This window comes from Neltuma alba, unplaced genomic scaffold, assembly GCF_004799145.2.
Source record: "Neltuma alba isolate B1F8T4 unplaced genomic scaffold, ASM479914v2 tig00010918_pilon, whole genome shotgun sequence".
In the NCBI taxonomy this organism is placed as follows: Eukaryota; Viridiplantae; Streptophyta; class Magnoliopsida; order Fabales; family Fabaceae; genus Neltuma; species Neltuma alba.
Window position 1 is genome coordinate 443,598 of NW_021635694.1, and position 15,578 is coordinate 459,175.

Genomic DNA, 15,578 nt, shown 5'->3' on the forward strand with positions numbered 1-15,578 from the left:
AGCTTGACATGTGGCACAATATAGGCCAAGTAAAAAGCAAGTGTACCTTTACACTTTATCAATGCACTTTTCCTGTCCCCTTTCTCAATTCCGGTCTCCTAGGGCACTGATATATTTGTCACATCAGTTTTATCTCATTCTACTACCCTCTTCTCTCCTATTTAATGCCTTCACATGTGTCATGATTGCCTTACATGATGCATTAACAAACCATCATGACTTTTGTCTTATCCTTAGATATTTTTCTTGATTTACTTTGCTCTCGTTTTTTGGGGTTTCTTTCTGGCTTTCTGGAGCTCTGAAATTATTCTGTCTACCCCAAAAATTCCTTCTACCTTTAGAGAAAATCTATGAATTTTCTCAGGCCATAACACTTTTTTTAAGCCTTACATAAAAATCATTTACTAAAATACCCTTTTATCGGCATGATCAGCTTTTTAATTTATTAAAACCATTCCATTGGCCTTTTGGTTATAGGACTAATTTTATAAATTAATACAACTTTCAACCATTTAACCTTATTTTTGTGTACATTTTTTAGGTCTCTTGCTATTTTAAGTAATCATCTTAAACAGTATACTTTTTGCCGATCATAACCTCATAAATTCCATTTAAGCTGCCTCAGGGGTATTTTTGTTATTTATCTTCACAAAAGAGTCTTAGAATGCTATTTTCTGTTTTTTGGAATTTTCTTAAAATTTTCTGTATACTTTCCATTTTTATCTTTGATCGCTGTAACTTTCTACATTTACAGTTTAATCCCTGTCTGGACTTAACTTCATACAACCATCTCTTTGAAGTTTCTAACCTACCCCTTGGCCTGTTTCTAATTTCTTTTCTCTTTCTAAGCCTTTAAGACTTTACTAGAGCCTCTAGCTTTGATTATACTTGAGCCCCTGAAAACTTTTACTTTCCAGTTTAATCCCTGAAACTGCTTTGATTTCCTTTTTCATCTTTAGGACTTTTTCTCAAAAAGGACTTAGTAGCCTACCTTCTTTAAGCTACTTCTAGGGCTCTTAGATTTAAAAATTAAGATGTGACAGTTCCATACTTTAATTTTTTTATTAGGAAAAAATATTCATTTTTCTAAAAACACAGTTTATCTTATATTTGATAAATATGCATACACATGTTAACAATTAATTAATGATATTTTTATATATTATTTATTATGTTGGCAAAAAAATTATTAACAAATTTATTATTTTGATTTTTAATATAAAACCTAATTGGGGAGCTAATGTTGGTCTTAAATATAAGACCCATTTTATATGATTATTAATTTTTTTAAAATTAACTTTATTAATATTTCTCAACAATAATCAAGTAGAAGATGGAGTAATGGAATCAAAAATGATGCTTATGATGTTTTAAAAAAATAGATCATACTAACTAATTCAATTAATATTCTTAATCTATTCAAATTAATTAATTAGATCTTTGTCATTATCATATTAAATTATGTTTTTTGGTGATCATTTTTCAAAAACATATTTAATTTTATATTTTATAAATATATACACACATATTAATTATTTATTAATTATATTTTTTTATATATTATTTATCATGTTGACAAGAAATATATTATTAACAAATTTATTACTTCAAATTAAAATATATTATAAAATATTTTTTTATTTAATTATCATATTAACTTATGTCTTTTTTAGTAATTTGTACATATAAAAAGTGTTTCTAATAACAACTTTCCAAACACTCTCACTTTATCATAATCTCTTTTTCACAAAATCTATTATAAAAAATAACTTTTTTTTCAGAAGTTATTCTTTAAACTATGGTTTGGTTTTATCCAAACTCCCCCTTAATTGAAGTTGTTGATGCAGAAACTTTCAAGTTCAATACAACTTAAACCTGAAGCTGGCTAACAAGTGTACTTGAAATTCGGTGAGAAATCCTCAACTATTATTTGTAAATAATAATCAGAATTCATATTAATTTAATTTTGACCACTTAAAATTAAAGATTTTAATTTTAACATACGTTGTTAATTTTCACGATCAAAATATTATTTTTAACTTAATATTAATTTTCTTTATTTTGAAATATAAGTTATTCAAAATAAATCTAAATAAATTAAACAATTTCTTAGCAATCAATGTCGTAGGATTAAGGGGCACTTCTAGCTAGTCTTAGAAGGTGACATGCTAGAGATATCATAAGACGACAACTAACAAGTCTAACTAGTGACATGAATACTCTTCTATAAACAAAAGTTTATGAGTTCAATTCTGAATCTAATATTAGATTATCAATGCCCGTCTCTCTAATTCTAAGAAAAGCAGAAAGAGTTGGAAATCACTTCTTTTCGTTCAATAAATCCACTTAATGGAAAAGAATGCTGTAGTTTGTGACTTCCTGAATTAAATTTGATGATTTATATTTAATAGTTTTTAAAAGTATTAATACATATATGCTCAATGAAATAGCTCAAAACCATATATGATAGTTCAATCTTTATGCTATTTGTGTTGTTTGTACGTAAGTTCACAGCAATAATGACGAAGAAGGATGGGAGCGAGGCGTGGTTATTTTCTGACTTCATTGCCATTTGTGAAGGCTCTTGGACTGCATCTTTCATACCTGCATCCTTAAATCTGTGTAACTCGTTGAATTTGGGTTATGAACTTACTATGACTTGGGCTTTTTGGGTTATTCAGTGATTTGTTATAATGACATTGTTAAGGTATTAGTGCATACTATGAAAAAAAACAAACTTTATCAGTGATGACAATTTATCTTTAAATCTTGTCGCTAATTTTTTTTTTTAAAGTAGTATGAGCTGTCGTGTACTGTTTTATCTAGTTGAAATAAAATTGTCAATTAAAAAAACTATAATAGAGTTACGGGGAAAAAACCATCATCATTCAGTTTCTAATCCAAAAACCTCATCCTAGAAGCATTATGACACAGGTCGAGTTTCAAAAACAATCTTGCCCAGCCACATTTATTTTGCTCAATGCTTTAAAAGTCGGATCAAACATCCGATGAAAAAGGCAATTCACAATTCCCATCGTTCAAGTGACTAATGACGGAGTCAGTGACAAAATAATTGAATAAAAATTTAATTAAAATAATTAGATGCATATATAATAATATAAAATAAATCCTCAAAATAAGTCAACTTGTTAACATAATAATATAGTAATATATGAATTTTTTGATAAAATAATACTATATCCTATAAATGATCTGAAAATATATTGAGCTTTTACTGAGAGATTAATTTTTTTTAATATTTTTTAGAAGGTTGGTATTTTCCGTGAGACTAAAAATTTATCAAGTTTTCTATTGGTTCCTAATCTAATTTTGGGGTTTCTATTTACTCAGAACAATTATGTTATTATTAAAAAAAATTCTATTCAAGACTCTATCAATATTAATTTTGATTTTCGGCTTTCCAACCCACTTATTTAATCTATATATTTCTTCGAGCACACAAACACAAAAAATACATTAATATAAACAAACTGCACCATTCATCGTTTATGGGAAGTGTCCAAAATGGACGAGCCTCCCATTTAAATACTCATGACATGCCAAAAATATGGGATAAGATGCTTAAATATTTCAAAATTATATGTTTTAAGAGTTCATTTTTGTAGCAAAAATATTTTAAGAGTTTTTTCTACTCTTATATGTCCTAAAAGTTTATTTTTATGACAAAATATCCTAGTTATTATCTGCCGTTAAGTTTGACCATTAAATTATACAATTTGATTGGTGTTTTTAACCGTTAAACTTAACGCCGGATAACGATTTGGGACATAAATGCTATAAAATAAAATTTTTAGGACATATAAGAGCTAAATAAAATTTTAAATCCTAAGTACTTCTTTATGCATATTTTTTAAAATTTGTAAGTACCTTATTAGTATTTTGAAGAGAGACGCGGAGACTTGACTTGCGAAGATTGGGATTTCACATAATGGCCAGGGGCTTTGTTGGGATAGCAAATTTGTCGGTAGCGGGCGTGTACGATAGAATATTGGCATTGGGATATTAACAAGTCAACAACGTTATGTGCCCATTTTATAATTATTTATTTACATGTTTAGGCCCAGTATTCTTATATTATTATATTTATTCGTCTCAATGTCAATGTCCCCTTCTCTCCGCGAGCCAACTAGTCTCCCTTGTGATCTTCCATCCTCTTTCTCATCTAACCAACATTTTTCTCACGCGTGACTTTCTGTCAGAGTATTTACATTGATAAAGTAAACAAAAATTTTATATAGTATTTGCATTGATAGTTACAAATTTTTTTCTAAAAATTTTTACTCAAAAGCATTAGGCATTCGAAATTTTTTTGAGTATAAATTTATCTTAAAAATTTAAAATTATAACAATATTACCCTTATGGTTAAAAAACTAAGATTCATAGTTAAAATAATAACGTTAACTGTTAACGCTTTTGATAATAGGTGGACAGTATTACTACATTGCTATGGCTTTAAATTTTGAGACAAATTTACGCACAAAAACTTTTAGGCCCTTAATGCTTTTGAGTAAGAACTTTTGGTATAAATTTTGCACATTAACTCTTAATAAAATAAACAAAATTGTTATATAAGTTACATTTAGTAACCAACATAAAAAATCTACTTTATTATAAAAATGTCTCTGTATTTTTTTTCCTACGTCGGTATTTTAATTACTAACGGAGAATAACTGAATTTTAGTGGTGCTTGTAAACAAGCTGGGCAGGATTCATAACTTTTATAAAGAGTAAAATTTAGTTTAATAATTTTATTCAAGATCAAAATACATTTAATTTTTTCTTGTAATATTAAAAATAAAAATTGTCACTTAATTAAATATTCGCTACAGAAGAAAAAATTCGCCTTTGATCCTCAACATTTCATTTCAGCAAAAGTTAAAGGTGCTGCTAATTAATTAATGAAAAGTTTTAGCAGTCCATGTGAACATTTAAAAAAAACAAATAATTTGAAAAAAGACTGCCTCTTGTGATCAAGGGAACATAAGTAAAAACTAACGGTTCAAAACTTCTTTAATTATTTAAAAATAAAAGTGCATAGTTTCTCGTTCAATTTTATACAAACTTTAGTATTTTTCATAATTTTATAAAATATCTTTTTACTTATCAACCTTTAACACTGTAAGTGATAAGTGATTTTTTACCAATTATTGTTATTTTAAAAAATTCAATCTAATATGTCAACATTTAATCATGGTTTTTAATATTTAAAATATTAATATTTTATTTTTTTATTAATAAAATTAACCCCATTAGGGTCAGCAAGGATAACAAATATTTTATATAAAATTAAAGAACCATAAAAAAAATTATTTTCAGTTAAAGAATAAAAAACACACTTTTACCTTATACATATAATATAAATTCATGTAAATAATATTGAATAATTTATTTTATTTAATATGAAACACAAAATTTACTTGTAATAATTATAATTGATTGGCACTTTAAAATATCCAATGTAAAATAAAAATTATATATTATTTGTTCAATAATATTATTCCTAAATTATATACTCGTATATATTTAAACCTAACAAAATAAATTGTTATTCCTGTGCACGCACCAAAAACCTTTTTTTCTTTCGAGTGTGGAAGAGAGAATGGGAAATGGGGAGGAAAACAAAGAACACACATTTCATTGGGACCCACGTGACCCCGCGCGTTGTCCTTATGCAAAAGCCGTGTATCGTAGAGAATTCCATAAGCATTTAGCCATGCCTATAGCTGGCTCGCTATATAAAGCGTGAAGGAATGCCTCGTTCAGCTCTCGCCTTAAAAGAAAGAACCATCTCTGTTCCACTACTGTTAGATTAATACTTTCTCTCGCTCTTCTCTCTCTCTTTCTCCCCTCTCCTCTCTTGGCTTCATCACAGACAGATATAATCACCAGAAGAAGGAGCGACGATTATTCTGAAGACTACTGTTAGATTAATATCCGACCGATCTCTCAGGTTCATGACAGGGAGATACTGAATAATCAATCGAGAGCAGAAAAGAAGAAGAAGAGCGGTAAGATTAATTGTTCCCTTACTGTTAGATTAAATACTCTCTCACTCTCTCTCTTCTTCTCTCTTAGCTTCATCGGAAATGAAGAATAATAGAGCTGCGTGGAAACAACTGTTAGATTAAAAAATTTGATTGGTTTCTGATCTTGATGACAGGGAGATACTGAATTAAGGAAGAGGATCGAAGAGGAAGCATGCATACGAGGAACCATTGGGGAGGATCGTTCGAGATAAGTAACGACATTAATGGAGGAGGAGGATCTGGAGGATTGTACAATTCGGGACCGTCGGATCAGTATGAGACGACGATGGAGTGGGAGGACAAAGGAGCGGCGTCGAGGCGGCACCATCTGCAGAATCATCAAGATCTGGATGAGATGCAGCAGAGCTGGCTGTTAGGGCCGGAGGATCCGAAGAAGAAGAAGAAGGAGTACGTGGATTTAGGATGCATCGTGTGTAAGAGGAAGCTTTTGAAATGGAGTATCGCTTCGATTCTGATCGCCTTCGTCGTCATCGGTCTTCCTGTCATCATCGCTGAGTCGTTGCCCAAGCACAAGGCCAAACCCGTACCGCCTGATAATTACACCCTTGCCCTCCACAAGGCGCTTCTCTTCTTCAACGCTCAAAAATGTACGTCTCTCTCTCTCTCTCGTCTCTCACCATTACCCCATTTCCGATTTAATTTATTATTAGTGCGCAGATTTTGAGCTTTAATTTAATAGTAATTTTCTCGGAAAAAATATCTTTAATAACATTTTTTAATTAAAGAAGAGTGTCGTAAATATTACAGTAATTTATTATGCATTACATATTAGATTGTTCAAATTTAATTCATAATAATTAATAAAAACTCAATTTCGTCATAATAATAATAACAATAATAATAATTTATATAAATTTTTAAAAAGGAAAAATATATACTTAATTTTGCGGAGGATATTTTAATAAAAAATATATTAAAACCAATATTTATGTCAATTTTCTTATTTGAACGGAGATCATTTTTCTGTATTTTAAAGTAATATTTATATAATTTTAAAAGTCTTAATATGTGTGTGTGTGTCGAAGTTTTGTCTTTATACGTATATGATGCGTTATATTTTCACCTAAACATGATGCATGAGCTCAATAGCTCATGTTAGATATGTTTTCTGATGATCATAATATTATGGCTAAAGTAAGTGATATAAAGACTGTTTATTTTTCTGTGTCACATAGAAGTACGCCTTGATATTGCAAAATTTATCAATTATACGACAAACTAGTTGAAATTATTGGCAGCAATTTAGAACTTTTTAATAGACACACTCAATTTATAAATGGTAAAAACTCTTGTGTTGACGATAAGACTTAATTAGTCTCAGTCATCAGAATTTAAGTAAAAGATTAGGTGTCGTGCAGTATTATTAAGTCTTGTATTTCATGTATACAGCTGTATTTTGCACACTATTTGACTTGAGCTTTTAACGCGGTGTCATGCATAAATTGCTGTGTCCAAGTAAGATCTGGCCAGCCAAAGTAGCATATCAATTATACTAAATTATGTGAAAGTTTTCCCAACTTATAACTATATACAAATAACTTAATTTTTTAAACTTATCAATAAAACCTCATCAACTTTTAAGTCTACAGATAGCCCTAAATTATTAATTTTATATCCCCTTGAACTTTATTTTATGTATATAAACCCTTTTTTTTTTGGGCGATATATGCAAATAAACCCCACAAACTTTAAATCATTTATAAATAAATAATGGACAAAATTAATAGTGTGATAGTTATTTGGGTAAATGTAAAAGTTCAAGAAGGTTTATTATAAAGTTCCATAGGTTAGAGGAGTTATTTACACAAATGACATAAAGTTTAGGGAGTTTTGTAGAATTTACTAATTTAGTGTATAAATTTTGTTATATACATACATACACGCACTGATGATGGCTATATATATATATATATATATATTGATTCTCATTAGAAATGTGACAAGAAAATATTTTCAACATTTGCGTAAGAATTATGAATTCTTTTTCATTTTGAAAATATATACATATAAATTTTCTACAAAACGAAAAAAATTATTCAGTACTTTAGTAATTCATTCATCATCATATCATTGATGAACCAAAATGCGTATTTAAAAAAGGATTTTTAATATAATTTTTGAATAAAAATTTATATAATTTCAACATAATTTTAAAAAAATTATTGAAACAAACAATTAAATGCATACACGCACATCGTCGTCATGCTGTTATACATTAAACTCTTGATGGGATCCAGGAATTAAAAAAAAGGGTTTCTGTTGGAATGGATACTGAAATTATTATTATTATTATTTTTTAAATTTTCCATTCAGTTCGAAGAAAGAGATTTAGCTACCATCCATTGACTTGTTCTAAAAGCTTAATTTTCTTAATTATAGGGCTAAAAGTAGAAAAATTGTATTATGTTTCAAAGAAAGTATATTTAATTGTTCCTTGTCATTATCAAAACCTGCTGCCGATTAATTGCGTTAGAATTTATTTCAAAAGTCCACCAATGGTTGTTACAATTAATTTGACATAGTCAAAATACACATGAAAATGAATGATATAATGGCTTTTCGCGTGATGATGCTTTTGCTTTTTATATATAATTTTATGCAGCAGCTGGCTCCACGCACACAGCTAAACGATCTTGACTTAAAATTTGAAATTGATTGGTTGTATTACATGAAAACTCTGTGTGTGTGTGTGTGTGTGTGTTGTCAATGTAAATATAAATCAATGCCATAAGCATAATGTTTAAGCCTATACATCCGACCTGAAATTATAAATTAATACGTAAGTATTATTACCTTTTCAATTTTGTTTGTCTTTAGTGAGAAAAATAATTTCATAAAAATTTTAACAACAAAAAGATTAAACATTTTTAAAACAAATTTATATATGAATTTTCGTGGAGAAAATAATATGATTTTATTTTTTTCTTGACAACCCATATATATATGAATATTCACCTTAGCTTCGTATGAATTCAATTTAGATACAAACTCTTGTTGCGATTATTTTTCATTATTTGCCAACAATTTTTTTTTTTTTTTTGCATTTAGTTCATTAACAAATATGTCAAATCATAGTGTTAGCAACAAGCTAACACATTTTTATTTTGTTTGAAAATAGTACTCATCCGGTCCTTAATATAGGACCCAATTGTTAAGTTAGTTTTGGTCCTAAATACAAGACCCATTTTTCATGTTTATCAATTTTCTCTAAATTACCCCTATGGATACTCCCCAACCACAATCAAGTGGAAGAGGAAGAAGAGATATTAAGAAAAATGGTTATGGTATTTTAGGAAAAATGTGTCACATTTCTTCTAATTAACTAACTTACCTAACTTTCTTAATCTAATCAAATTAATTAAATAGGTCTTATATTAAGGACCGGAGGAGTAGTATATTATTATTAGTAACAAAAGTCTAATGTAGCACATAGGTATTAAATTCATAGGAATATGTACAGTTATGATGTCGAGAACAATACATTATAGGATCGGATCATGTGAAATCTGTTGTATCTTCCTAATTAATGTTGATGAGTTGCCTCAATATAATATAATTATTTAGGGAGATGAGCTTGATCCACCACCTGATGGAATCAAGCTTATCTATATCAGAGTCGTTAGATTAAATTATTTCATCTATTTGTCTTGATTTTGATGGTTACAAATCAGAGTAGAATCATGTCATTTTAAAACTTTCATGAAGCAGCTCGAATACGATACATATATATTATGCAGAAGTACAAGTCAATTAAACTAAAAGATTATATTTTAGATTAGACTTCAAATTTAAAGTTAAAATATGATCACTCATTCACTCGCGAGAGGGATGAATAACATATGCATACATCTCTAAGCCATTTGTTCCATACGCACGAGTCTGTGCCCAGGGTCCAAATGATAAGGCTTTGTTGATATATAAGTACAGGTTTATGGTCTAAACCACCTTTCTTAGCGTAACTATGAGAACAAGTACAGTGAATAGCATATCATGCATGAGGATGGCAATTGTCAATGAGAATGAGCATAACTTACATATCAATGTAAATTAGTGTTCCAATGTAATACTCCCTCCTCTGGTTCTTATTTATTATTACAGGAGCGCTTTTAGGGGGGCAAAAACTCTTGATTCTTTCTTTAAGACTCTTTCATAGTTTTAATGAGTATTAAATGGTTTTTTCCCATATATGCTCATATTTAATGAGGCTAGTAAGGGAATAGAAATTAATGTAATATTAGAATTTATCAATTTAGTGTAATTAATAAGGGTAATATTAAAAATCATTTGACTTTTGTGATAAATTTAATGATTTTAACTAGTTTTATTGGTACATGTAACTTAGTTAACGTGTTCTTATAATAAAGACCAGAGTATCACAAACTACGCAACAGTCAAATTCATGTAATTGAACTCATAAACGTGTTTCACTCATTTTGATTTAGTGTACATTAACTCGTCATTTTCTAAATGGAGAGGCTAATTTTAATTTTGGTGTGATGCTAATGAATGAAGCTGGGAGATTACCAAAGAGCAATGGAATACCATGGAGGATGAACTCAGGGCTGGAAGACGGAAGCGACGTTCCGGAGCTGAAAGGAGGAATGGTTGGAGGCTACTACGACGCTGGGGACAACATCAAGTTCCACTTTCCCATGGCTTTCTCGATGACCATGCTGAGTTGGAGTGTGATTGAGTATAGTCAAAAATACCAAGCCATTAATGAATACTCTCATGCTCGAGAACTCATCAAGTGGGGTGCTGATTACCTCCTCTCAACCTTCAATTCTTCTGCCCCCAGAATCGACAGGATCGCTGCCCAGGTATTCTTTGATATCTCTTTTCCTCTCTATGTGTGTATTTTTCCCTCCTTTTTATCTTTTTCCTCCATTAAACAATAATAATTGTCTGGATTTGGATTCTTTAGGTACACTTTTAGGTGAAAATAGGCGTTTTTTGTTACGTAGTGGAAAATTTTGTTTGGAGCACTTTGATGCATACGCTAGCAGCACGACTATTCTCTTGCTAACGGGGTGTCATGTGTTAGATTCTTCTGGCCTCTTTCCGCCTCCTTCCATATGTGTGTGTGTGTGTGTGTGTATAAAGAGAGAGAGAGACAGAGAGAAGTCATATGTAGAACCACGACAACAATAACAAATCCCACAAGAAATTAGTTTCCTTTATATCCTTGATGGGGCTTAAAATTGGAAGAAAAAGTCCCACAGTACAGATGATACAAAAGCAGTAGGGGATAGGTTCCTTCAGCCAGATTACTATTCTGGATTGGATTCCTTTTTGTCAGAAATCTATCTACTTCTTCGAAATCTAATCTTTTGAATATGGAAAGGAGGCTGTATTATGCTGCGTATCATAGGATTTAGATTCATATACATCCTAACCTGGAAACATTTTCAGGTTGGTGTAGCCAAGATAAATGGAACAGAACCTGACGACCACTACTGCTGGCAGAGACCAGAAGACATGGACTATCCTCGTCCAACCCAAATGATAACCGCCGGCCCGGAACTCGCTGGCGAAATGGCGGCGGCATTAGCAGCAGCATCCATAGTGTTCCGAGACAACACTTCCTATTCTCAAACCCTCGTCAAGAACGCCGAGAAACTCTACGTCTTCGCACGAGACGCTGGCAAAAGATCCTCATACAGTAATGGGAATGAATACATCGAAAACTTTTACAACTCTACAGGCTACTTTGACGAGTACATGTGGAGTGGTACATGGTTGTTCTATGTGACAGGAAATTCTTCATATCTTACTTTGGCAACGCATCCTTCAGTGGCCAGGCATTCGAAGGCATTGTTCATGGTTCGAGATTTGATTGTTACCAGCTGGGACAACAAGTTACCTGCAGCCATGATGTTGTTGACGAGGCTAAGGATATTTCTGAATCCTGGGTATCCTTACGAGCAAATGTTGGACATGTACCACAATATCACTGGTCTTACCATGTGCTCTTATCTTCATCAGTTCAACGTCTTCAACTTTACTAAAGGTAAGAGAATCAGTTCAGTATAATGTCTTCAATTTCATATTTTTTATTGATCACTAGTCAAGCTTACCTGTCATTCTACAATCATTGCATATTAATTGAAGTAAGCCAGGTTATGTGTTAGTTAATCAAGTCATAATACAGATTTGAGCATTTAATTTGACTGTTTGGAAATGAAAAGACATCAGCCCCAGATCAGTTTTTCAGTAAATGACCCCTTTAAGCCGACTAATAAGTGGCAATATGTAATTCGTCACAAATTGAACATTTTGTTTACGAAAGGAAACTCATTTTGAAACCCTCTCTCAAATTGTCCAGGTGGTTTGTTGTGTGCGTGTGTGTATCTTCTTTATTTACTCGATCTCTACCATCTGATTATTGCAAAAGCATATATAGATCCGATAGCATACTTCGAGATGTGTCAGGCCATATGTCTATAGTTTACTCCCCTCGTTTTCTCTTTTCATAATTTCAGAGAGCAGATTTGATTAGTCTGCTATTGTTTCTTCATTAGAGTTAAGTTGGTGTGAGACGTGTTGCAGGAGGATTGATCCAGTTGAACCATGGAGAGCCACAATCTCTGCAATATGCTGCAAATGCTGCTTTCTTGGCTTCACTATTTGCAGACTACAATGACGCCGCAAGAATCCCTGGATGGTACTGTGGCTCTACCTTTTTAAGAAACATCGTTCTCAAGGATTTTGCTGCCTCTCAGGTAATTACTTATTTCCAATATTATTATTACATCTCTTATCCTTTGTATTTTCAAAACTTACGTATGTTTTTATATATAAACCACCCTCAGAAACAGGGAAAAAACTACATTGACTACTACTCTTGGTTTAATTTCTCGAGATATTTCCAACCTTTCTTTTATTTTTTTATTTTTTGAAAAATCATAACCATCCCTATAAAAAATAAAAAAATAAAAAAAAATTACACAGCCCATCCCTAAATTTTACTAAAATTAAGCGACTCTCATTTATTTTTAAGAAAATTGTATAATTTTAGAGAAGTTTGCATAATTTGTTTTTGAAGAAAATTTGTTTAATTTATTTTTGTTGTATTGGAGGTTTATATAGATTTTAAAATAGAAAGAAAGCATGCGTAATTTTAGCAAAATTGTTTTATAAAAAAGTACTCCTCCGATCCTAAATGTAAGACCCTTATACACACTAGTATAAGGGTCTTACATTTAGGACCGGAGGAGTATTAGTTTTGAAAAAGAAGTAGCTAGAGCCTAGAGATAGCATATTAATTTGTAATTATATTAGGAAACAAATTTTTCATGCTAACCATAGTGATCTTAAAAATAAGACATAGTACTTTTTTTGGGCAAAAAAAGCAAAAAACCGGCTTAGCCGAGTAGTGCGACATGCATGCTACTACATGCAATCCTAAACGTAAGTCACCTTTATATTATTAAACGCTTATTTTGAAAATCAACACGCAAAGAGAGGGAGAAACACGACTAATTATATCAGCTGTAAACTTGGGAAAACTTTTTAATCTGAAAGGAAAAGTTAATTTTAACTAATTTTTTTTATATGTACGAGGCAAATAGTCGTAATCATGTATGGCGATAACTAGATTAACTGTAATCTTATGTTTTGCAGAACTGTTCATGTCTTGTGAAATATATATATATATAGTTTTCTATGAATATTATGTGACCCACATGTACATATATACATTATGCTTGGAATTAAGACATTTATTTGAACAATAATGCAGCTTGATTACATATTGGGTAAAAATCCCATGAAGATGAGCTACGTGGTGGGATTCGGAAATAAATATCCAAAACACGTGCATCACAGAGGAGCATCCATACCACATGACCATAAGCGCTATTCATGCACAGGAGGCTGGAAGTGGCGCGACACTTCGCACGCCAATCCAAACATCATCAACGGAGCCATGGTCGGAGGACCCGATAAGTTTGATCGTTTTCATGATGTGAGGAAAAATTATAGCTACACTGAGCCTACTCTTGCAGGAAATGCTGGCCTCGTTGCTGCTTTGGCTTCCTTGACGGTAACCAACGCAACTGATAATAGCGTTGATAAGAACACTATGTTCTCCGGTGTTCCGCCCCTGGGACCGCCCAGTCCGCCTCCCCCGGCTCCTTGGAAGCCTTGAGGTTTGAAGAAGCTTGAGTTGAGCGTGGAGAGCTGCTTTTGCGTTTTCACTTTGGGCTTGAGACAATATGTTTCTACTCAATCTCTTGCATATTCTTTTTCTATGATTGAGTTATCAATGTATCATATGTATGCCAATGTAGTTTCTTTTTCTTCCTTCTCTGTAACAAGCAAAGTTTGCATCTGAGTCAAATATTTAATTTTTTTTAAAAAATAAAATTTGATTGAGTACAATTACTTGAAAAATATGACATTCGTATATGAGAAGGGAGTAATTTTATACTAAACTGGTTTACAATAGCTTTGTGCGTCTACAGCTTTAATTTTTGTGTTCTGCCGCTGCTGCTTGCTGCCACTATCATGGTAAATGTTTACTTAAGATTTCAACCCATTTTATCTCTCAAATTTACAGTATTTTTATTGAAATTATCTTTTTTCGGGCCAAATTAAAATTATCTTTAATTACGCATATTAAGGGGATGTCTATTAATTAAAAAAATTTCAGTTGCTTGTGAGTCCAGCCTCACGCTGTGCCCTCTGGATTAGGACCCACGAGGCTTAAGCTTTCGCTTAGGTCCCCCATGAGCCAACTCTCCACTTGGAGTCGGCAGGCCAGCATGATGAAACAATCAGCCAAATTAAACCTAGTGAGACCCGAGCTATAGCCCGTTATCTTCGTGCCCTCACTCGAGTTACAAGCTAGAGTTATCCAACTCGGCGATAATGCAGACGTATCATGGATTTTATGAAGATTAATTTTGTGACGGACTCTAGGCAATGTGGGATTTTCCAATAATTCCAAGTATATAGTCTATATTTAGCAGTTCCTGTAATGACTGAGATGTACTATGATGATAGAAAATATATATAGATGCATATCAAAGAGCCTGTAAATTCTTGAACCGAACCACTTGGTTTATATGCGGATCTATCTGAAGCTTTTCAAAGCACCCAAAAGCATATAAAAACGTGTGAACAAGTTCCTAAATTCATCCTGTAAACTGAGCTTTATATGTTTCAAGAACTTGAGATGATCCGCGTAATGAATAGAGAGTTTCCTTGTAGTTCTAGAAGAACGTTATAACGTACTGGTTTAAACATAGTACTGTACTATGGTATGTGTGTGTATTATACAGCATCAAAATGGTTTTCTTTTCGATTCTTCATGATGACCTGAGACTGTATTTTGTATTGAAATCGGAAAAGCTTGAACTAATCAATTTGAATATATGAGGATTGAACAGGAAATTAAAATGATCATGCAGATGAAGATTTCGTCAATAACCAAAGGGGTAAAAATGCAGATGTCGGTTTATCTGAATTTACACAAAAATCCAGCATTTTCTATAACATACGATCTA

At 31.6% G+C, this 15,578-nt stretch overlaps 1 protein-coding gene across 1 annotated transcript; it reads left to right on the forward strand.

Moving 5' to 3' along the window:
- The first annotated feature begins 5,819 nt into the window (after positions 1–5,819).
- On the forward strand, positions 5,820–14,463 carry LOC114759913 (endoglucanase 12). The gene is made up of 6 exons (XM_028949146.1): positions 5,820–6,030; positions 6,183–6,656; positions 10,582–10,889; positions 11,482–12,079; positions 12,619–12,791; positions 13,811–14,463. The coding sequence occupies exons 2-6, from the start codon at positions 6,221–6,223 to the stop codon at positions 14,216–14,218; spliced, it is 1,923 nt and encodes a 640-aa protein (XP_028804979.1). The 5' UTR covers positions 5,820–6,030; positions 6,183–6,220; the 3' UTR covers positions 14,219–14,463.
- Positions 14,464–15,578: the final 1,115 nt, after the last annotated feature.

What these genes read in the sequence shown, in the direction of transcription:
- LOC114759913 (XM_028949146.1), top strand. Translation starts at nt 6,221, where the DNA reads ATGCATACGAGGAACCATTGGGGAGGATCGTTCGAGATAAGTAACGAC. An exon ending in CGTCTTCAACTTTACTAAAG is followed by an intron (nt 12,080 to 12,618) that starts GTAAGAGAATCA and finishes GACGTGTTGCAG; the next exon opens with GAGGATTGATCCAGTTGAAC. An exon ending in AGGATTTTGCTGCCTCTCAG is followed by an intron (nt 12,792 to 13,810) that starts GTAATTACTTAT and finishes ACAATAATGCAG; the next exon opens with CTTGATTACATATTGGGTAA.